The 25,991-nt window shown below is 36.8% G+C and overlaps 1 protein-coding gene across 12 annotated transcripts in view; it reads right to left on the bottom strand.

Moving 5' to 3' along the window:
• Positions 1-25,991, bottom strand: part of LOC136876394 (ipis-1) — a 121,488-nt gene that overhangs the window by 39,693 nt on the left and 55,804 nt on the right. For 3 of the 12 annotated variants that reach the window (XM_067150329.2, XM_067150325.2, XM_067150326.2), the window contains exon 8: positions 7,510-7,654. The exons of the other annotated variants lie outside the window; for them this stretch is intronic. In XM_067150329.2, the coding sequence (XP_067006430.2) occupies positions 7,521-7,654 (134 nt within the window). In that variant the 3' untranslated portion in view covers positions 7,510-7,520. The remainder of the gene's footprint in view (positions 1-7,509; positions 7,655-25,991) is intronic. 12 annotated transcript variants of the gene reach the window in all.

Here is a 25,991-nt window from a genome sequence, read left to right on the forward strand (position 1 = left end):
CAGCACCTTCTTTCATGCATAACTACCACAAAAACACGGTAACAATTATTATTATTATTATTATTGTTATTATTATTATTATTATTATTATTATTATTATTATTATTATTATTATTATTATTATTTTATTCGTACACTTCTCCACAGGAAATATGGGTAGTAACGGAGCACGGGATGCACCAAGTGCCTTACAATAGTTAAAGTATTTACACATTATAATACAAACATTGATGTACAAATATATACAAAACTCTAGATAACGGGATCTTCATTCTTACGAGAGAAATGGTCGCACAATGTTGCATGTTGACAGGAGGAAAGAATATTGCATAATTCTGTAGATGTTCGGTAGATTACCCAGTTCTTGCAGACTCTTGTGAAGTGTGTGTAGAATGAGGCCGTTGACTGACAGAATCACAGGGACTATCCATACCAGTTTCATCTTCCAGATCCTCTTGATCTCTTCTGCAAGTTCTTTTTACATGCAGATTTTTTCATGGTACTTCCTGCCAATGTTAGTGTCATTGGGGATTGCGAAGTCAATACTGAAAGTTGTCCCAGTTTTCTTGTTTACCAGTATGATGTCTGGTCTGTTATGGTTGACTGTTTTGTCTGCCACTACAGCAGTGTCCCAATAAAGCTTAACAGGAGCTTTAGGAGTGGTGTTGGATGGTACTTGCAATAAGGGATACGCCCCTGAGTTAATTGGTTTTCCTGAGCAAGTGCCAGGTGTATAATTCCGGAGACATTATTGTGCCATTTCGTGTGTTCTATTATTATTATTATTATTATTATTATTATTATTATTATTATTATTATTATTATTATTATTATTGGACATTATAAATAGGTCAGATAACTTGTCTTGATATGTATGTCGTAGTCATATTGTTTTTCCTGCCCTTTTCAATAGTTTTATGAACAATTAATACCGGTACATAATAAATGATTCATTCGTAATGTACTTTCTAACATTTCTTTCCTGGACCAGTCAAGGGTATCTGGATCTTAACATTTTCAAACGATCTTGTCCGAGATAGTGCAACATAAAACTGGCAGTAACTGAATGCTGGTTCGGGTAAGAAGACACCCACTTTTCAAGAGAAGGCTAGTCGACTTGATATCTTCCCGTCTATGCGTATGTCGACTGTTTTCTCTTAGCGGCATGTACGTTATTAAGAACGTTCTGCCATCTGTTGAGTATATTTAGAAGCTGGGGAAGGTCAGGGAATAAAAGAGTATCTACCAGTATTCTCCCATGATCAGAGGAAGTGTATACTCTCTGGATTAAAAGTTAGCATCAAACATGGCTGCATACAATCACATTACTAAGGATGAAAATAACATACATTCATTTTGACAAATCAAATTTTTGAATTACAGAAGCAGTAACTGGTTCGATAGAAGGCAATTCGGTTTTAGGAAAGGTTATTCCACTGAAGCTCAACTTGTAGGATTCCAGCAAGATATAGCAGGTATCTTGGATTCTGGAGGTCAAATGGACTGTATCGCGATTGACCTGTCTAAAGCATTTGATAGGGTGGATCATGGGAGACTACTGGCAAAAATGAGTGCAATTGGACTAGACAAAAGAGTGACTGAATGGGTTGCTATATTTCTAGAAAATAGATCTCAGAGAGTTAGAGTAGGTGAAGCTTTGTCTGACCCTGTAATAGTTGAGAGGGGAGTTCCTCAGGGCAGTGTTATCGGACCTTTATGTTTTCTTATATATATAAATGATATGAGTAAAGAAGTGGAATCGGAGGTAAGGCTTTTTGCGGATGATGTTATTCTCTATAGAGTGATAAATAAGTTACAAGATTGTGAGCAACTGCAACGTGACCTCGAAAATGTTGTGAGATGGACAGCAGGCAATGGTATGTTGATAAACGGGGCTAAAAGTCAGGTTGTGAGTTTCACAAATAGGAAAAGTCCTCTCAGTTTTAATTACTGCGTTGATGGGGTGAAAGTTCCTTTTGGGGATCATTGTAAGTATCTAGGTGTTAATATAAGGAAAGATCTTCATTGGGGTAATCACATAAATGGGATTGTAAATAAAGGGTACCGATCTCTGCACATGGTTATGAGGGTGTTTAGGGGTTGTAGTACGGATGTAAAGGAGAGTGCATATAAGTCTCTGGTAAGACCCCAACTAGAGTATGGTTCCAGTGCATGGGACCCTCACCAGGATTACCTGATTCAAGAACTGGAAAAAATCCAAAGAAAAGCAGCTCGATTTGTTCTGGGTGATTTCCGACAAAAGAGTAGCGTTACAAAAATGTTGCAATGTTTGGGTTGGGAAGAATTGAGAGAAAGAAGAAGAGCTGCTCGACTAAGTGGTATGTTCCGAGCTGTCAGCGGAGAGATGGCGTGGAATGACATTAGTAGACGAATAGGTTTGAATGGCGTCTATAAAAGTAGGAAAGATCACAATATGAAGATAAAGTTGGAATTCAAGAGGACAAACTGGGGCAAATATTCATTTATAGGAAGGGGAGTTAGGGATTGGAATAACTTACCAAGGGAGATGTTCAATAAATTTCCAATTTCTTTGAAATCATTTCGGAAAAGGCTAGGAAAGCAACAGATAGGGAATCTGCCACCTGGGCGACTGCCCTAAATGCAGATCAGTATTGATTGATTCAAAAAAAAAAAAAAAAAGAATATTAATGAAGTGTTAGTCGCTTAGAAAGCCGCTAAGTACAAAATATACCGCGGGCTAGGGCAAGACTTCGCCTGCAATTTTTGGAGTGGTCATTTAGTGACTTGATTTTAGGATTACTTACAGTTCACTGAACTTAGAGACCTACCAATATCTCATGATTCACAGGCAGATCATTTCGGAGAGAGAAACAAAACAAAAGTGAAGCAAATCAGTCCAGTAGAACAAACGGACGGATTTGTCAAAATTGTTTTAGTAAACCCTTTTAATATATAGATTATTATTATTATTATTATTATTATTATTATTATTATTATTATTATTATTATTATTATTATTATTATTATTATTATTATTTGAACACTGTCTCTCTTTGGAGATAGTTCTATCGGACTCAGTACTCAGACACTTAGACTTCTTTTCGAATCCTTTCAACTAAAAATTATGAGTGATATATAAATTGATAGAATCCGCCTAATAAAATTTCTATAAATAAGCTTTAACGTGTGATACTTTAGATATGCAGGGTGAATCACCTAACATTTTACCCCAATTTTTTCTGGAATGGAAGGTGTTACTGATGTGCTGTTTCCACAGAAATGAAATCTAATCATGGGCTCATAATTGTAGCATATACACAGATTTTGCTTATTATTAGAATGTGTATTTATTTTAGAAAGTTACAGTTTTCAAAAGGAACGATGTCCATTGACGTTATCAGAATAAAACTGGAGTAAATAAGAATGCGAATGCAATTGATTTTGTTTTTTTAAGGATTATTTTACACGCAGTTTACGAGCTATCACCCCCTGTGGGTGTGGGCGGTAGAATAACACTCACGGTATCCCCTGCCTGTCGTAAGAGGCGACTAAGAGGGGCCCCAGGGGCTCTGAACTTTGGAGCGTGGGTCGGCGACCACGGGGCCCTTAGCTGAGTCCTGGCATTGCTTCCACTTACTTGTGCCAGGCTCCTCACTTTCATCTATCCTATCCGACCTCCCTTGGTCAACTCTTGTTCTTTTCCGACCCCGACGCTATTAGGTTTGCGAGGGCTAGGGAGCCTTTCATTTTCACGCCCTTCGTGGCCCTTGTCTTCCTTTGGCCGATACCTTCATTTTTCGAAGTGTCGGATCCCTTCCATTTTTCCCTCTCATTAGTGTTATATAGAGGATGGTTGCCTAGTTGTACTTCCTCTTAAAACAATAATCACCACCACCACCACCACCACCACCACTTTACGAGCTATCGTATTTTTAAAATGTTAATACCAGCAGTTGTCTGTTCCTTGTGTCAGCACTAACTTAAGAAAAAAAGTGATTAAACAAATTCTTCGGATTCTGAAGAAGAAAGAAAATTAGCCTTCAAAGGTTGTGTTCAAAATGACGACCAGTGGATTCAGTTCAAGCTTTCAGTCTGCCATGTAAAGATTGATGCACACGTTGTACCGTTTCATCAGAAATTTCAGCGCAGACGACAGCAGTAACACGTTATTTCATACCATTTGGTGTAGTCGGTATGTCCTTGTAAACAGTGTCTTTTAGTGTTTCCCAGAGAAAACATTCTAAAGGGGGCCAACTCTGGTGAAAGATAAAAGTCCCCTTCGTCCAATCCAACAATATGCAATCAATCGGTGAAGAAAAGCTGCAGAACGTCGTGTACTATGCGCTGGACAGCCATCGTTCTGATACCACATGTTCCTCCTAGTCTGCACTGGAGCGTTTTGTAACGTCTGTGGAAGCTGGCTTTTTAGGAGGTTGAGATAATTTTGAGAATATAGTGTTCCTTCTATTAAAAAAACAGCCTTTGAGTGGATTGCTCACTATTCCACACCACAAATTTAAACTCTATGGAGGCTGACGTTCCAAATGACGAAGCCAATGGTGATTGTTTACGGACCAATAGTGCATGTTTCGGAGGTTTACTTGTAAATGTTGCCTCATCACTGAACAAGATACATGGTAAATGTGGTATATCGTGTCTTATTCCCATGTATAACAGTTAACACGATTCTCAAAATCGCTTCGATGCAGCTCTTGACAGAGAGAGACATGATACGGACGGCACTTACGGCACTTAGCACGTGCAGATCTATAGCAACAGCAGCTAAAACATAAATTTCACCCTCTTCTCCAGCCACTCGTTACATTGTCTGGGTGTTACACTTCTAGTTTAAGGTAACCCATGAGTGAAATTCAAAATTCCTAAACTATCAAAGCTATATTTTTCAAATTTATACCAAAGATGTAATATGATATCAGAAGACTGTTTATAAGTTTTCAATTCTGTAGCTTTAATGGTTCAGAATATATGGTCAAATTACTTCATTTTTATGGGATGCCATAGAAAAAGTTCCTCGTATTGCAAAATTGATTTTTTCAACTCCATATTTTGTCAACATGTTCACCAAACATGCACTTTTTAAAATTGCTTTTGGTTTTAATGTGCTAATGATAGATAATCCACTAGAATATTTTTAAATTTAGCATTCATAAATTTTTCCTTAAATATCAGCAAAAAAATTGTAATTTGATAAAGAATAATAGTAATTTTTTTCCCAGAAGAAAACTGTTCGCAATTTTAATTCATCATACATCTGTGAACTAATGTAGCAAGCTTGAACTGCCTATCTCAAAAACTGTAACGCAAGGGACATTTTATATGCAGGAAGGTACTGAAAATTTGAAGTATGATAAAACAGCAATTAAAGATCTGCATGCACTTCTCACCCTAAAATCCTCCTGGTACATATGTGGGGCCCTCAAATTCCTTTTTCTCCTGCTCTCCTGATGCTTTAGCAATCTTCATCTTCTTTCTCTGGTCCTTTCCACTGGTAGAACCTCGCTTCTTGCATTCAAACACAATGCAACGAAAATGTAAATGAAAACTAAGTGATGCATGGACTGAAGAAGTGGGCTCCGCGAAACATTTAAATCGCTGCAGGGACATTAAAAATGGTGGTTGCGGTTCGGCGATGCAATATTTCGATAGAAGAAAGCCTGGGGTATCTTATACCGTCAAAATTAAAATTTCAATTTTTTCATTGATTTTCACGAAAATTCACTCATGGGTTACCTTAACGTAATTGGTTGAAGTGGTTCACAAAATAATCGTCGATATGGGTAACTTCTGTTGGGATATCGCTCCGCATACAGAGTACAAGAACGAACAGTTTTCCTCCTACATTCTCCATACACCATTAATATGTCGGTTTTCTTTAGCATTGGTAAATACCATGACCTACTTCTTGAACTATCACAAACTAACTGACAAAGAAGTTGCAACGCAATCAGTGTACTGTAAAAGAAACCAACATAGGAAAATCACATCCTCGCAACTAAGCAGTTGAATGACGCAGACAGCTGTCGGTATTTACAATTTTCAAACTATGATATTTCATAAACTACTTATAATAGACTGCTGGAAAAACACCATTTAATTCTAATTTACTCTAGTTTAATTTTGTTAATGTCAGTAGGAATTCTTCCATTTTTAAAAATGTAACTTTCTAAAATCATCCACATTCTAAAAATTATTTAAATCTGTGCATGGGATACAATTATGAGCCCTTCCTTACACTTCATTTTTGTAAAAAATCACATTCCATTTCACAAACATTTGGGGTGCAAGTTTTAGACGATTCACACTGTATGTATACAGCCGAAATCTGTTATATCTAACCCGAAGGGACCTGCAATCAATAGTCGTTATAGCCGATAGTCCCACAAACCTCTTTTCTTTTTCTTTTTTGCTATAAATTAAAACTTCAAAAATTGTATCGAAAACTGAATTAAGTGCTGTATTTTACAGAACAGTGTTATTGGAGTGGGACTACGAGGGATTTCATTGGCTTTCGCTTGAAGAGTAGGTCCATTGATAGGCATATTATTATCTTTGCTGCTCAAACCATCTAAGCGAAGATTCATCAATCTTCGTGTTCAGATGATATGGCCCGCTTGAATTTTAAATCATTTTTTTCCAAAGTATACTGTACTTTCTCTGTGTCCTTCCAAATTTTAGAAATAATTCAGTGTGATGAACCCAATTTTTTCCAGATGCTGATATTTCTTTCCCCATTTTCTAATCACTGTATGTGTGTGATATTTCTTCAGAACTGAACACTTTCTTCTTCTTTTGCGACATCTTCACAGCGATATTTGCCTTGACCATTTAACAGACTGATTTGAAATCTACAATAATAAGCGTTAATTGTTGTCAGCAATCTCCAAGTACGTAACAAACAAAAATCAATGCTGGACCTTATAACCGATTCATTTATCCGATAATGTGATCAAAATTCTTTGTTTTATACGATATTTCTTAATAAATGACTAAGCTATTATTTTAATACAGTATTTATATGGGATTCAGATGGGACCATTACGTCGTTATATCCAACATGTCGTTATAAGCGATAAACGGTTTCGACTGTATAACGAGATTACGGAACACGGTCTATTCCGTTGTTTATATGCACTCTTCATTGAACTTGTTTCTTAAAACTCATTGCTATTTGTACGGTTACTTCAAGTAAACAAAAAGTTAAATGACACTTCTACGGCCGAAGAAAGAGGAATAGTTTAGCGATTCGCCTATTTGTTTACGAGTAGGAATGAGCCAAACTCTTAGTGATCATGACAATTTGACATGTTATATTAGATAAAAATTCCGACACTCATCAATATGCGACCTCAGTCTTTCCATTAGATGCCGAACGTGAAATTCTATAAGAGTACACTACCACCAACCACTGTTTTGATTGGTGAGTTTAAGTTGAGTTTAAGGCTTCCACTTCAAGTCGGTATCTTGAGATAATTAAAGGAACTACGAATAAACATAAATTCTGCTTACAAGGAGTAATATTAACTAGGATTCACCACTCTCCCCATGAACAGGATGGTTCCCGTTGTGTCATCCAGGATCAGGAAGAGGAACGGACGATCGGCCTTAAATTCAATGTTTTCTAACTGAGCGGACATGAACACCAATTCTGCATCTGCAACAGATAATGTAGAATGTCCTGTTATAGGTAAATAGCAAATCAGTCTCCGTAGAGCCCTGCTGGAGAGGCTTCCAATATCCCACTACGTGCGATAGAGTTACATCTATGCCTAGCCACCTCTACTCCCCAGGAATTAACCTGGTACTCATTTTTGGTGAAGACTGAGTGATACGGCCGCTCTAGAAGTGAAAATGCCGTTTATACATTTTTCTATGGAAGCTACGTCCTGATTTCACTGATTTCAAAATTGGATCGATCTACCTTTGGACTTTCAAGTCAGATCACAAGAGTCGCGAAGTTCGCACTTTGTAACTGACAAAACATACTCAATCTCAACAAAAGACACCGCGATTACATTTGGTATTGAATTCGCTGATAAGATAGTTCATAATAACTGAAGACATACTCGCAAAAAAGGATCTAACCCTCGTTTTGCTTGAAAGGAGAAAGTTTAAGTGTTGTAAATGGAACAGAAACATATATATATATACGGTACTGCAGTCATTTTACCTGGTGTATTGCACATCAAATCAAAGTATACATTCAGAAGAATCCTTTTATATCAATTTTAAATTGTTTTATTTCAGGCTAGCGATGCAGAAGCTCAATGTAAATGTATTAATGTTATAACATACCTACCCGAATTTGCGATAAATGGAGAATAAATACACAAAATTCTGGCAATACATTACATAATATACATAAGGAAAGTGTTGTTACAAACAAATAAGACATTCTTTATCAAGAAATGCAATAATAATGTTGGCCTACAGGTACTTGTACCGCAAATTAATCATAATCAGGAATATCAAAAAGTGGATCTTCTTCTTCTTGCACGGGACTATGTGCATTCGAAGAATGTTTTCTGTAGTAGCACGATGCACAGGGGATATGTAATCTAATAAGTCTAAAATATACTTGATTTTGTCTGGAAGTAGAGGCCTCGGTCTGTCGTACTTACATGGTAGGTGTTCAATACCGAATGTTGGTCTACCAGGTACTTTCCTTCTGAGATCTACAAAACCCAGAAGAGTACTTGAAAAAGTAACCTAAGTGGATCCTCTTTACTGATTTTACAACATGTAATTTGACTTAATAATACATTTTGCTTTGAATCAAAGACTGTTGATTCAATCCCACTACACTGCAATGTTCGTGCTAAGTCTGTAATATTTCGCACATGTATTTAATTTCTGCTCTGTAGGGGGTTAACCAATTTTTGCTTTCTCACAAAGTCTCTCAGGTTAAACTCTAAAATTTTCACCCACTGTATTCCCTCTAAATGATTACTGCTGATGTTAGCGCATGTAGGAATACAGTAGTTACTATTTACGTTGCTCAACAGATAGCAGCACCAAACTCACTTTCTTTTAATTTTGAGTGTTAGACGGTTTTTGCGAGCATGTCTTCAGTTATTCAACAGCTGAACTAGTGAATACTGACTAATCTGGATTTAACTATGAAATTCACACGGACAACAAACGGACAGTGAAAGAGACGCAATTGTCGGGATGAAAAGAGCGACTGGAATAACACATTCATATAAGACATAACCCAGTATATATACGAAGAAGCTTCTCTCTCTATTTCTTACTGTCTTACGTGACCAATGCTGCTATGTGACAATGTTGAGAGGAGAGATACTAACTCGCACCACATGTACAGCTTAGAACGAAAATTCGTTGACGTTATTCATGCAATACTGAACTATAGATGACAGAACATTTCTGGTCAGAGTTCTAAGCTGAAATATTATCAATAGTGTTTTTCCTAGGCTCAACTATGATATATAACTTACTCAAAATCAGGTAAAGTGGACAAGACAGGATAACTGTCTCTTTCCCAATGCTGGAACAAAATACAATCGAAACTGTTTACTGCGACGTCGCTTTTAATGACGTGTTGGACAAAACGGCGAAATCTAACGGTCCCTTCTGAATCCTATATAAACACTGTATTTAAAAATTTGCTTAGTACGACGTCACTTATTACGACATATCATATTAATTAAACGACGTATTTTGATCACATTTTCGGAGAAATGTATCGGTTATGGCATCCAATGTTGATTTTCGTTTGTTACATATTTGGGATTGCTCACAACAATGTAACACTTATTACTTAGATTTCAAAACAGTCCATTATTATTATTATTATTATTATTATTATTATTATTATTATTATTATTATTATTATTATTATTATTATTATTATTATTATTATTAGGAAATATCCCGGTGGCAGTGATCACTTATATCAGTGTGATAATAAGTAAAATTAAAACATATTTACCAAACAATAATAACAACAACAAACCTACTACAACAAAAAGTACAACAAGCAATTCCATGAAAAGGAAATATTACAAGAAATACTACTTAGTTTAACATTCTAAATAGTCAAGGGAAGCATCGGTGTAAAGATGTCGCAAAAGAGAAGGAAAATGTTTAATACTGAACAAATATCGCACATATATGGCAGATTAGAAAATGGGGAAACAAATGTCAGTCGGAATTGGGTGTATCATACTGAATGATTTCTAAAATTTGGAAGGACACAGAGAAAACACAGTCATTTTTGGAAGATAATTCTTTAAAATTCAAGCGGGCGAGATCATCTGAGCACAAAGATTGAAGAATCTTCACTTAGATGGTTTCAGCAGCAAAGGACAATATTTTGCCGATGAAGCGAAAGCCAACGAAATTCCTCACAGTCACACTTCACTAATAGTGTAGTGTAAACCTAATACTTAGTTACGTTTTTTGAAGTTGTAACTTAATTCTGTTAATTAACCGGTAAGTGTGCGGCCTGAAATTTACAGATATGACATTTATAGCAAAAAATAAAAATAAAACCGGTTTTTGCGACTATCCGCTATAACGACCGTTGATTGGCAGTCCCTTCGGTGTCATTATAACCGATTTCGGTTGTATGTCCACCTCTAGATTAATTTTCACACCATCAACTGAATTTGTTCGCAATTCCGAATTAACAGACAAGTAACAACCATTCCACTTGTGCAACTTCCCTTGTTCAACCTTTCATGTATTTTCCGGGGTGCGAAATCAGAAATGCCGGTGGGGGAGGGGGAAAGAGGATCGTAGAGCTTAACTATTAGCGTTTATTTCAGGCAGTACGCTTCGGGGGAGGAGGTATATAATTCCCCTGCAAGTGAATTACCCCCCCCCCCCCGAGAAAAATGTAAATTTTATATCTTTTTTGTTTGACTTACGTTGTTAAACCAAAAATGATAAGCATTGGAAAGTTATTATTTTTAGGGAATTATATTATTTCTGTTAGTCTCTACACAGTTCATTAAAAATATTAGTAACCGGTAGGCACTTCGAACTATCACTGAATCCCTCGGCGTATACGATAGAAAAAGTCAATGCGAACCTTATAAGTGTAGGCATTCATCTCTCTCTCCCTCTCTCTCTCTCTCTCGCTCCTTCTTTAATACGGCTGGTGGCAGGCCTTATGAGTCGCTTCAAGTAATTTATATTTTTGCCCGAGTTTCAGATGGACTTTCCGGAGTGAAACATGAATAACAGACTGCAGATTCGGAGCTGCCAACGCTACGTTGCTTTATTGCTCAAGTAATGGCAATCATTCCATTATTTCTGTATTATGTGTATTTTAATGTGGAAAATTTTTCTTAGAAGACAAATTAGGGGTCCCGATACTGCGAGAAACGTAAAATTAAGCAATTTCCTCAATTGTGCCGAAAGATGAAGGGCTAAAGAGCTCAGTAAGATTTCAAATTGTAGTCTTGGATAGCTCTTTCAAACTGAAAAAAATTCGAAAAATCACTTCCAGCCTAAATGCAGTTCCGGGAAAATGGCCTAAAATCACTTGTTTCTTTGCTCGTATTCTTTTTTTATTCGAATCCTACCCAAATTAACTTATTTCAATAGTTTTTCTCTAAGTGTTTCTTGGTCCAGAACCCCCAGGATTTCTTTTGATTTCCTAAAAAATGTTCACACCAAACATAATAATAAGGGCCTAAGTGAAACTCTGCACTGATTCACATTAGAGCTCATAGTAATAGAAAAAGTCAAACTGCCAATCTAATCGACCGGAAAACGCTGATTAAGAGAAAGAATGTAATCTTTAGGAATAAAAAAAAGAATATATTATCATCTATATATAAAAAAAGTTCATGAAAACTAAAGTCAGTCAGTCCGACCATTCTATCCGGTCGATTTCCTTCATTTTTTTTTACTGAAAGTCATTCATGCACAGATTTGTCATCAGGTACTATAAATCACTTAACTTCCGCCTTCCTCAAATTATTTGATTTTTCGATTTTTTTTGTCTCTTTGAAGCAATCATATATTTAGTTCTACTTGAAGTAAGGAGTTCGTTTTGGCATAAGAGCACTCAGTGGATCAAGCTCTTTCATTTATGAACTTAACTATTCAAATTGGTTGATTCTGAGGAAAGTTATGAGTGCATATTCAATTTGACGTCTCCTTTCTTCAACATTTTTTCTCATTGAAGCAATCATATCTTTCGTTTTAATTGAGGTACGCAGTTCTTTTTAGTTTAAAAGCACTCAGTGGATCAAGCGCTTTCTTTTGAGGCAATAACTACTTAATTTGGTAGATTCTGAGAAAAGTTATGAGTACATTTTTGTCTCCATGACGAAGATCGTTGAAGGACTTTTAAACAGTTCGGCGCGTAGTGTTGTTCCAAGGAACGTTTAATTCAATTTCTTTGTGTGATGTATTTTCAAGTGTTTTGTTGACATAATATTACATTCTATTACCACAACAGATCATGTGCTTTATTTCATTAACTCGAAACTTTGCAAATACATCCGTGAGGATAGTAACGAACAACACCATACTTTGTACATTGAGGGCGGAGCCAGCGGGACTTTATTATATTATATTATATTATATTATATTATATTATATTATATTATATTATATTATATTATATTATATTATATTATATTATATTATATTATATTTTATTATATTATATTATATTATATTATATTTTATTATATTATATTATATTATATTATATTATATTATATTTTATTTACCTAAAATTTGTAGCTCATATCAGTAGGATGTTTTCAACATTGAGTTGCTTGCCTGAAGGGTTAGAACTCTGGACTTTATTTCTGAAGAATTTATGGAAATGTGCACAGTAAAACATTAATTTCAGTAGGGTAAGGTATTCGTTCTACATCAGGGCCTCTCAGGGTGCATGCGCGTGGTGCATGCACTGTGCACAGTGCAAAAGACGACTTCGCTTGGTTGACCAGAGTGCAGTCCCCCCACTCCTCTCTCCCTACACCTGTCTCCCCGTTCGGCCTGTCTCCGCGTTCCTCACCTTCACTGCTGTTTCTCCCCCACTGCGAAATGTTTACGTGTGGTGAGCGGAGACGAACAGTTGTATGGGACAAGGTTACCAGTGTTATTAAAAAAATTAAAAAAGTGAATTAGAAATGCACATACATGTTTGAGAGGAATGTAAACATAATTTTTAAGAAATGCAGAACCCGTAACCAAAATGAAAATGCTACGGTACTGGAACAAATCTCATTTGTGGATATAGAATGCTCTTCTTCAAGCTGTTTCAACTTCCTTAATTCTTTCTCTCTGACGTCTCCTATGATTTCACAATAATTTTCCGAATGTAGTCTGTTGTAGTGTCTTTCAATAGACGATTTTCTTACGCACGTAATTATCGTCCCACAGATTAACCATTTGGCGTCATCGTCACGACAAACAAACAAAAAAAAATACGGAAGTTCCCAGTTCGATTGAAATGGACTTTCGGAAGTCTTTGCTTTCTTCGAAACAGGTTGCTCCATTATTATGTTGTTGTCGTGCGCTTATCTATTTCACTGACAAACACGTCGTCTACCACCAAACGCTTCGTCGCTCTCAGCACACTACACCATCCGAGTCAAGCCGAGTTGAGGCGAAGCGTACCGATGCACAGTGCACAGAGCCTATGCACCGTGCTCTGCACGCGTGAGAGTTTGGGCGTTTGAGAGGCCCTGTTCTACATGGAAGAACCCTCCCTTCACCCTTGTGATTTCACACCCAGGACGTATACGTTTGACGTCAAAACATCTTTCTTTACGGACCGACGCTGTACGTGTACCAGCGCAGAAACGTCCTTTATAAAACGTGGCGCTACATTACAATGCTGATATCTCCGCCTAATAACGATATCGTTACTTTAATTACATGATCGGAAAGAATAACACTTAAATTACAATTTAATACCAAATCATTTCTGTGACGTCGCGAATCAAAATAACATGGCCCCCAATTAAGACCGCACTCTGGCGGTGCCACGCTCAACGACAACCGTCAGTCTGATTTCAAAAAACAAAGTGATGTTTGGAAGCTTATATAAAATTATGTAAACAATATATGTAAAATAGCATGTCTCGACTGACTAACTGACTGACTGATTCATCATCGCGGAACCAAAACTACTGGACACAAAGAAATGAAATTTTGCTCACTAAGAGAGAATTTTTCGATATATTGTCACTAAGGGGATGGAAAGGGGGGGAGGGGCTGAAATTTTTAAAATGAGTTTATCTATATCTCAAAAACTTAACCGAATAAAGACGTGAAAATTGATTTTGGAATATCCTTTTGAAAATAAGAAAACGCGCATTTTTCTGTTTTAGGGAAATCCTCTTAAGGGGATGAAAAAGGCTTAAAATGAGTCGATTAACTTTTATGAGTATATTTATATCTCAAAAGCTGAAGGTGTTTCAGATATGAAAACTGGTATTTGGAATATCATTTACAAATAAAAGAAACACGTATTTTTGTGTTTTTCGAAAATCTAATTAATTGGTGTGAACAGGAGTGACAAATGGGGTGAATAAAAAAAGACTATATCTACAGTAACTTATATCTCAGAAACTTCACATGTTATAGGCGTGAAAATTGGTATTTTTTATCTCTTTAAAACTAAACATGTATCTTTTGTTTTCCGAAAAAAAAAACACTTAAATGCGGGGAAAAAGGGACTGGAAATGGAGTTGAATTATTTTTATTTGGATACTGATATCTCAAAAACCGAAAATGCTGCGGACGTGAAAATTGGTATTTCGAGTCTCCTTTAAAACTAAAGAAATCTGTATTTTTTTGTTTTCGGAAAATCCACATTAAGTGGGGGGGATGAAAGATTTGAACATTTAGTTGAATTTTTTGTTTGAGGATAGTTATATTTAAAAACTAATGTTGCAGACATGAAAATTGGTATTTAAAATCTTTTTTTAAAATAAAAAAAGCACGCATTTTGGGGGAAAATCAACTTCGGGGTGCGTGAAAAAGAAGTTGAATTCCTTTTATGAGGATACATATATCTCAAAAACTGAAGATGTTACAGTCGTGATAATTGGTATTCGGAAACCCCTTTATAAATAAAGAACACTTTTGTTTTGTTTTCGGAAAATTCACTAAGGGGGAGGGTGAAAGGAAGTGAAAAAAATGAATTATTTTTATGGGGATATGTAGTATATCTCAAAAATTGAACGTTACAGACGTAAAAAATGGTATTTGGAATCTTCTTTAAAAATAAATAAACGCGCACTTTATTGGGGGGGGGGGAATCAACTTAACGGTGAAGGCGGTGGGAGGAATCTGAAAATGGTGTTGAATGATTTATTATCTCAAAAACTGAAGATGTTGCAGACGTGAAAATTGGTATTTGGTATCTCCTTTAAAAATATAGAAACATTACCTTTTTGGGGGTGGGGGCTGAAATGGAGTTGAATTATTTTTATGAGGATACTTTCATCTCAAAAACTGAAGACGTTACAGACGTAAAAGTTGAAATTTTAAATCTCCTTTAAAAATAAAGAAACACGTAATTTTTGTGAATGCCTTCCTATGAGGATACTTATATCTCAAAAATTGAGACGTTACAGACGTGAAAGTTGTTATTTTGAATCTTCTCTAAAAATAAAGAAACACGAACTTTTTGTTTTCAGAAAATCCTGAGGGGGTGAAAAGAATTGAATAAGCGGGTGAATTTTTAAAATGGTTACCGGTATATCTACAGTATATTTCAAAAACATAACATGTTACAGACGTGAAACTTGGTGATTGGAAAGTCCATTAAAAATACAGGAACATACATTTTCTTTTTGTTTTCTGAAAATGTACTTAACGGGAGTGAAAAGTAGTGAAAAAGGAGTTTAATTAGTTTTACGAGTATATTTATATCTCAAAAACTGAAGATGTTTTAGACATGAAAATTGGTATTTGGAATCTCCTTTAAAAATAAAGAAACATGTATTTTTTTGTTTTTGGAAAATCCACGTAGGTGGGGTGGGGGAAGGACTGATAAAGGGGTTGCATTATTTTTATGGGGATACTTATATCTCAAAAATTAAAGATGTTACAGACGTGAAAGCAGGTATTTGTAATCTCTTTTAAAAACAAAGAAACATGTAGTTTTCGACTTGAGGGAAGACTGTTTCTCAAATGTACAGTTCTACATAGCATGGTCATCTTAGCCCCGAAAGGCAATACCACAAACATGGTTTACAAAGACTTTCTGGGGTAAATGAAACTCAATTTATCGGCGAATTTTTATACGTTAGGGATTTTCAGATAATGTCTTAGTACAGTACCGAGTAACGATTAGCCTACTTTTATCAAATTACGGAATCCACGCGAGCCAAGCGGCGGGTAACAGCTAGTAACATAATATATCTTCAGTTGTCGAAGCCGTTGGAAATGGACGTCTCTTTGAAAAAATATGTGAAATTTTCGACACATGCTCATAATGTCCAACTTTCAACCACGACAAAGCAACCACAAACGTCCTATTATTCCGACCTGCAGCACATGTATCAAATAGAACGAAAATGTTGATACAGTTCATGCGCTACTGAACCTTAGATGACAGAACATTTCTGGTAAGAGTTATAACCTGGAACATTATCACCCGTGGTGTAGGGGTAGCGTGCCTGCCTCTCACCCGGAGGCCCCGGGTTCGATTCCCGGCCAGGTCATGGATTTTTACCTGTACCTGAGGGCTGGTTCGAGGTCCACTCAGCCTACGTGATTAGAATTGAGGAGCTATCTGACGGTGAGATAGCGGCCCCGGTCCCTAAAGTCAAGAATAACGGCCGAGAGGATTCGTCGTGCTGACCACACGACACCTCGTAATCTGCAGGCCTTCGGGCTGAGCAGCGGTCGCTTGGTAGGCCAAGGCCCTTCAAGGGCTGTAGTGCCATGGGGGGTATATTATCACATTCTAAACAAAATGAGAGAAAAAACAGCTATCATGACCAAAATCGAGTGCACAACAGTCAAAAGAATTATAGCTTTTACATTTGCTAGAAACATTCATGTAATCGCTAAATCTTATGTTCATGGTTCTTATATCATTACCCTGTATTTAATAAATTTTTGTTGAAATAAGGCAAATTAAAATAAATAAATAATTAATTAATGTATACAGAAATAAGAAAATATAAATATATGATGAAATAAAGAATAAAAGAAATAGCGAAATAAAAATATTTAATTTACACATTTACACCCTTAAAGTCAACAGCCTCCACTGACATACTTTTCATCAATGGAATAAGTTCACCTCACATATTTGTGAACAAATTTTACACGACAAAATTGATAGTGACCACCAGAATTGTAACGCTATCGTCAAGCTTCATGCTCCTATCCGTAATCAGTTCAGAGTCATTTCCTCTGAGAGACTGCATCATTGTGCTAAATTTACCGTTGTATCATTTAGCTGACGCCTTTGCGATATCGTTACGAATGTATCACTTATAGTTTAGATTTTATCAACACTAACTTTCCGCGCATGCAGTGGAGTAAAACTTCGTCACGTCAATACAATGTACCTATTCCAGTTATTTTCTGGTATAACGCTAATGCAGTTATTTTGAGTTTTATGACTACTCTGCAAGCTGAGCACGTATTAAATGAAGTAATTCAGAAGGATGTCCATGAAATACAGAAAAAACACAGGAAACAACGAAGGATTTGTCGTTCATTGCATTCGAATTTCTGTATAATATGCTAAATATCGAAAACACAACTGAAGAGCACGTCAACACGGAGAAATGAACCATGACAAAACGCATTACCACAACACAGTAATGCAACGACTGACTGAATTAGTTATGAATACTCAATGTATTCCCACCCCTAGTCGCATACTCCCTCTGCCCCTAAGACGAACACAGTCATTGCTTAACTTATGGAAGGAAATAATCCTACCTCCATATCTATTCTGACATAGCAGCCTCCCCAGCTAAACAACTGAAATCCAGACACCCTTCTTGTCATACTACAGGATAGCTGTTTCAATGTAGGTATCAGACGCCAGGAAAGAACAATGACAACAGCAATCCTCTTTACCCCATCATCACATCATTAATTCAGAACAACGGAGGCTGCACACCAAGACCGAATCTGTAAATGACGAGCGTGGTTCAAACGCTCAGAAGAAAGGCTGACTCCAATCGAAGGACTCCTTCCTGGTCGTACAGAAGGTTGGCTAACGTGGGAATTTCTCGATAGATTGCGCTCAGGTGTTACAAGATGCAAAGCTAACCTGATGAAGAGGGGTTTCGCGTAGACTCGTCGTTATGTGAGTGTGGTTCTCCACAAACAACGCCTCATCTTCTCCAATGCATACTGTGTCCTACTGCATGTACTGTGGAAGACCTCATACAGGCAACACCTGAGTCCCTGAAAGTGGCTAACTACTGGTCAGCAACCATATAAGTTTGTTCTTCTGTCATGTTCTGTGGTCTTCTTAGACCCTTCCGTTGTGGTTCGCCATTTCTAACGACAGTCTTCACATTAAAGAACCAACGCTGCATCCATTTTTCCAAGCACCATGCTCGACACGAAGTCAGCTATATAATCCAGATCTATCACATTCGACCTTTTTTCTTTTATGTTAAGATTTTGAGGTTTTTATATATTTTTCTTTTGGTTGTACAGTTTGTATTGATATGTATATACTAGCAAGATACCCATGCTTCTCTGTGGTATTATACTGAAATTTATAATTGAATGCTTAACATTTCATATATAATACGACAAATTCGCGATCTGACAGCAAAGTTCCTCCCATACTTCAATCTTTCTTTCCAGCAATCGATTTCGTACTTCACGGGCTAGCTCCAGGTATTCCATCCGGTCAGCTGTGTCCCTAAATCTTTGCAATCTTTTCCTAAAAGCATTTTTAATAGGATCAAATCCGTGAGGAGATCTAACGTAGTGTCGTCTTGGGTGCCTTGGCGGTACTGAACCCGCTGCCGGACTGCATTTGTAGTCATTACCCGGCCAGTACCCGTTTTCAGCGCGGTCCTCACACTTTGACGACTGTCCAGAACATTATTATTATTATTATTATTATTATTATTATTATTATTATTATTATTATTATTATTATTATTATTATTATTATTATTGATGTTCTGGACCCCGCGGCAAGATGCAAGACCGCTACTTGGCGGTAAATTACATCTACTGCCATTGTCATTGCTGACAATGTGACCAGCACCATTGTCGCGCATTTATTTCAAATGTGTTGAAATTTTTACTTTTATGCCAGAAAAATGTACTGTAATCTAACTTTAAGTCCTCCAAAGGAAAAGATGGCTCTTGCAAACGAACCCAGGAAAGATTAAAAATGGTCGGTTTATGATCAGAATCAAGTACATTATGAACAGTAAAATCAATTGGTCTCAACTCCTTTTATACCCCACCGCCGTTAAGTTGATTTCCCCGCCCCCGCCAAAAAAAGAAGGCGTGTGTCGTTATATTTGAGATTTCAACGTCTGTTACCTTCAGTTTTGAGATACAAGTATCCCCACAAAAGGAATTCACTTTTTTCACTTCCTTTCACACTCCCCCATTAAGTGAATTTTATGGAAAAAATACTTGTTTCTTTATTAGTAAAGGGTCTTCTAAATACCAATTATCACGACTGTAACATATTCAGTTTTTGAGATATGTGTCCTCATAAAAGGAATTCAACTCCTTTTCACCCCCGCCCCCAAGATGATTTCCCCCAAATACATTTTTCTTTGTTTTTAAAGGAGATCTAAATCCTAATTTTCACGTCTGTAACAGCTTTAGTTTTATTAGATGTAAGTATCCTCATACAATTAATTCAATTATATTTTCAAATCATTCATCCTCCCCTTCATTGGATTTTCCGAAATCAAAGGAATACGTGTTTCTTTAGGTGTAAAGTAGATTCCAAATACAAATTTTCACGTCTGCAATATCTTTAGTTTTTGAGATAATAGTATCTTCATACAAATAGTTCAACTAATTGTTCAATCCCCCCTCCTTAAGTGACTTTCGAAAACAAAAGTACATATTTCTTTACTTTTTTTTTTGCTAGGGGCTTTACGTCGCACCGACACAGAAAGGTCTTATGGCGACGATCTTTACTTTTAATGGAGATTCCAAATACCAAATTTCACGTCTGTAACATCTTCAGTTTTTGAGATATCAGTACCGGTATCCTAATAAGAAGAATTCAACCCCATTTTCAGTCATTTTACCCCCACCCAAATGGTTTTCCGAAAACAAAAAATGAATGTTTCTTTATTTTTAATAGAGATAAAAATATCATTTTTCACTTCTGTAAGATGTTAAGTTTTTGAGATATACCGTAGACATGCTCATTTTAAAATTTCACCCACTTTTTAGTTCCCGTTAAGTGGAGTTTCCGAAAACAAATCACCTATGTTTCTGTACTTTTACAGGAGATTCCAAATAACAGTTTTTACGTCTGTAACATTTTACGTTTCTGAGATATACTGTAGATATAGTCTTTCTAAAAACTCACCCAATTAGTCACTCCTGTGTAACCCCCATTAACTGGATTTTCCAAAAACAAAAATACGTGTTTCTTTATTTTTAAAGGAGATGCCAAATACCAATTTTGAGGTGTCTAATATCTTCATTTTCTGAGATATAAGTATCCACATTAAAGGCATTCAACCACTTTTTTTTTTACCTTTTTCACCCCTCCTAGTGGGGTTTTCCGAAAACAGAAAATACGTGTTTATTTTTAAAGGAGATTCTAAATACCAAATTTTACGTTTGTAAACTTTTAAAATTTTGAGATATAGATATACTCATTTTAAAATTCACCGCCCTTTTCACACCTTAGAGACGGAATATCCAAAAATCCTCCCTTAGCGAGCACCTACATTGTAATATAAATGCATCCTTAAAATTTCATTTCTTAATGTCCAGTAGTTTTGGCTCGGCGAAGATGAATGAGTCAGTCAGTGAGTCAGTCAGGACATGCTCTCTTATATATATATATATATATATATGCAGTAGATTAGTGGTTCTGGTAGATAAATAAATACATCATTAAGAACTCCTACGAACGACCAGATGTATCTCTCCGTCCCAGATGGCAGGACAGAGTTACGACTGGCCAAGGTAGATGTGGAGCCAGCCTGTTCAAATAGAGATGAAAGACATCGCCAGAATGTGACTGCGTAGAAGATGAGCAGATAATGGATCACAATGCTTTTGAATGTCCTTTACATGCTTAGAGAGACTCTGTTGGAGGACTTCCACTATGTTTCAAGAGAAGCTCTTCTCTGGCTCTCAGACTTCGATATGGAACTTCAGTTGTGAATTCAGATAGTTGCTGTACATGTACACAGGTTTTCCTTAAAAAAAGACCAGTTTCCAATATTTACAGAGGAGGCAGTACCCAATAAACTAAGGAAAAAGTACACAGGCAAGCAACTCAATGTTGAAAACATCCTAATGATATGAGCTATGAATTTTAAGTAAATAATATGCAATCAAGTATGAGAATATATTCTTTATTTATTCCTAAAAATTACAATCCTTTCTTTAATCCGGTCGATTAGATTAGCAGTTTGACGTTTTTTCTACTAGTACGAGCGCGAATGTGAGTCAATGCATTGTTTCATTTAAGCACCACTACGAGCGCTAATGTGAGTCAATGCAGAGTTTCACTTAAGCCCTTATAACTATATTCGGTGCGAACATTTTTCGAAAAATCAAAAGTCGCCTGAGGGTATTGAACAAAGGAACACATTACAGAAAGAATTAATTTGGCTAGGATTCGAATTAAAAGAAAACGAGAAAAGAAACAACCATTTTTAGGCTGTTTGTCCAGAACTGCATTTAGGGCGGAAGTTATTTTTGAAATTTGTTTTTATTTTTATAGAGATATCCAAGATTTACAATTTGAAAGCTTTCTAGGCCCTTTATCCGTTCAACTTACGTTACAATTGAGGAAATTTTATGTTTTTTGTAGTATGTGGACTCCTACTTTACCTGCTAGTAACTGTTTTTAACATTGGTCGCAAACCCAGTATCTTCGGAGTTGTGGTCCGCTACCATCTGACGAAATTAACCTACCTGACTGCGAGAGCAATACGGTCCGTAGAATTCAGAGAAATACTGTGCGTTGACTAGTGTGTTTCGTTCTTGCTTGATAGAGAACAAATGCACGCACACTGTATCAATTGTCTACGTACAATGGTTTCTCACTTGTCTCGCGACAAAGTGCTCGGAGTGCAAGATATGTCCCTTCTGCATAATAAAACCATAACACAACACGCTGTTAAGGCTTACGACCAATGTTTAGGTAAGAACGTATTTCCGGTCTTAACGCTAAAAACATTTCTTAGCTGAGAAACTAGGCTCCCCATACTACGAAAAACTTAAAATTAAGCCATTTCCTCAATTGTGCCGAAATCTGAAGGGCTAAAGGGCGCGAAAAGATGTCAAATTGTGTCTTGGATAGCTCTATCAAACTTTTTAAAAATCTGGAAAATCACTTTCGGCCTAAATGCAGTTCCGAAAAAAAGAGCCTAAACTCGCTTGTTTCTTTACTCGTTTACTTTCTGAAGCAAGTCCTATCCATATTAACTTCTTTATATCATTGTTTCTGTAATTAGTTCCCAGGTTCAATACACTCAGGCGTTTTCTGATTTTTTTGAAAATTATTCACACCGAATGTTGTTATAACGGGCTAAGTGAAACTCTGGATTGACTCACATTAGCGCTCGTAGTGGTGCTTAAGTGAAACTTTGCACTGACTCACAATAGCGCTCGTAGTGGTGCTTAAGTGAAACAATGCATTGACTCACATTAGCACTCGTAGTGGTAGAAAAAGGCAAACTGCTAGTCTAATCGACCGGATAACGATAATTAAAAGAATTACTATAATTTTAGGAGTAAATTAATAATATATTCCCATAATCTATACTAATATATAAACAGGTAAAGTTTGTTTGTACGTAATGGCTACTCTCAGGAACTACTGGACCGATTCTAAAAGTTATTTCACTAAGTAATAGAAAGATACATTATCCCTGAGTGCTATAGACTATATTTTATTTTCACAACTATTCGAGGGGGGGGGGGCAATGTGGGGAGATATAAAAATTCTAGGCTAATATAGGCGAAATATCCAATTTGACGTACAAGGACGACACAAAGATCATTTTAAGCCCCTTGACGCAAAGAACAAAACTCGGTAAGCCCCACGAGCCTAAAAATCATGTTTTAATGCCCTAAAACCAACCGTTATGGATATATTGGCACCACACTACCCCTGCTCTCGGAATCGGACAAAGAAATGAACTGCCCCAACCATGGCAACGTCAGGTCCAGGATTCTACAGCAGCGAGATTATGCGTGTACGTTCGGGCATAGCTGCCAACCAAAATTGGTACACACAATCCCTGAGCATATCTCAAGTATATCTAAAAACTTAATACGTTACAGACGTGAAGTGGTATTTATAGTCTCTTTTAAAAATAAAGAGACATGTATTATTCTGTTTTCGAAAAAGACACTTAAGGGGGCAGGGGGTAAAAAGGACTGAAATGTGGGTTGGCGTGAATTTTTAAGATGAGCATATCTACATTATATCTCAAACACTTAACATGTTACAGATGTGAAAACTGATATTTTTTGTATTTTAAAAAACCGGGCGAGTTGGCCGTGCGGTTAGGAGTGCGCATCTGTGAGCTCGCATCCGGGAGATTGTGGGTTCGAACCCCACTGTCGGCAGCCCTGAAGATAGTTTTCCGTGGTTTCCCGTTTTCACACCAGGCAAATGCTGGGGCTGTACCTTAAGTAAGGCCACGGCCACTTCCTTCCCATTTCTAGACCTTTCCTGTCCCTTCGTCGTCATAAGACCTATCTGTGTCGGTGCGAAGTAAAGCAACTAGCAAAAAATATTTTAAAAATAAAAAACAGGTAATATTTTGACTTTTGGAAAAAACCACTTAACGTGGGGGTAAGAGGGACTGAAAAGGGGGTTGAATTATTTTTATTAGGGTACTGATATCTCCAAAACTGAAGTTGTTACAGACGTAAAAATTGGCATTTAGAGTCTCCTTTAAAAAGAAAGAAATACGTATTCTTTTGGTTTCGTAAAATCCACTTAAGGAGCATGAAAGGACTGAAATATTAGTCGAATTATTTGTATGAGGATACTTATATCTAAAAAAACCTAAAGGTGTTGCAGACGTGAAAATGGGTATTTGAAATTACCTACAAAATAAATAAAAAACACTCATTTTGGGGGGTAAAATCAACTTGGGAGGGGGGGTTGAAACAGGTGTTGAATTATTTTCATGAGGATACAAATATCTCAAAAACTGAAGATGTTACAGTCGTGATAATTGGTATTTGGCAGCTCCTTTAAAAATAAACACGTATTTGTTGTTGTAGGAAAAACCACTTAAGGGACTGAAAAGAATTGAAAAAGCAGGTGAATTTTTAAAATGAGTACCAGAATATCTACAGTGTATGTCAAAAACATTACATGTTACAGACATGGTACTTGTGATGTTCTTTAAAAATAAAGAAACATGTCATTTTTTGCTTTCGGAAAATCCACTTAGGTTGGGGTGGAGGAAGGGCTGATAAAGGGGTTGAATTCTTTTTATGCGGATGCTTACATCTCAAAATCTGAAGATGTTACAGAGGTGGAAATATGTATTTGGAATTTCCTTTAAAAATAAAGACACTCTTTTTTTTACTTGAGAGAAGACGTTCTCACGTGTACAGTTTCATGTCGCATGGTCGTCTTAGCCCCAAAAGGCAATACCACAAACGTGGTTTACAAAGAGTTTCTGCGGTAGATGAAACTCATTTTTTTACTGAGGTTTTATACTTTAGGGAATTTCAGACAATGTCTTAGTACAGTACCGAGGAACGATTACTTTTATCAAATTACGAAATCCACGCGAAATGCAGCGGGTAACTCACCGCAGATCGTACAGCACACAAAATTAGCGTCTTTCCTATCACCGTCAACTGCAGGCTTGAATACCAACCAAATTCGACTTTTAAGTTTAGTTCCCGGTTCAGAAGTCTTGTATTGTGCGGTTTTTAGTTCGTTTGTTTCTTCTTTCTTTTTTACTTCACGGTTTTTTTGCCACGGTTTCTTTTCTCTTGGAACTACAGTCCACATTCGTTTCCGATAACAGGATAGACGGAGAAGTCAAATTGAAAACCACAGCAAACCTGATCGTCTCCACTCGACCGTAATGCAACGTACTCCGCTGACACGCAGTACGCTGTACACATTGAAGCAGTCAGCCCATGGAACTACCACAGCGCTGTCCTTGGCTCACCGCGTACGAATGACAGAGCGCTGGCCCAGACCGGCCCGTGCGATGACGTCACAGGCTTCGTATGTTCGAGCGTTTCAAAGCCCATTGCAATCTATTGCCGAAGCAGCTCATAGGCTGGGCCACTCTGCAGGACTCTGCTCACATGTAGAGTTCAATGTTGCATGTTCCAGACTTAGCTCTGCCAGTAGCCTGGTCATCTTAGCCGCAAAAGGCAATGCCACAAACGTGGTTTACAAAGAGGTTCTGGGGTAAATGAAATACAATTTTTCGGTTAGTTTTTATATTTGAGGGATTTTCAGATATCTTAGTGCAGTACAGAGGAACAATTCATTTTTGTTAAATTACGAAATCGTCGCGAGCGAAGCGGTGTGCAACAGCTAGTTATCTATATTTTATTTACCTAAATTTGTAGCTCATATCACTAGGATGTTTTCAACACTGAGTTGCTTGCCTGGAGGGATAGAACTGTGGAGTTTTGTTGCATACGGCCCTCCGTAAATTATTGGAACATGGCAGTGGTAACGGACCATAAGTCTGGAGATAGTGGGTTTGTGACCAATGTTTATAGGACCTTTTTTCCTTCGTTTGTTGAGTGCTGGCTCCTCTGTAAATACTGGAACCTTTTTTAAGGACACTCTGTATAATACTGTATTCACCATACGCTAAATAAATACATAAGAAGAT

Source organism: Anabrus simplex, chromosome 6 (assembly GCF_040414725.1).
Source record: "Anabrus simplex isolate iqAnaSimp1 chromosome 6, ASM4041472v1, whole genome shotgun sequence".
Classification (NCBI taxonomy): Eukaryota; Metazoa; Arthropoda; class Insecta; order Orthoptera; family Tettigoniidae; genus Anabrus; species Anabrus simplex.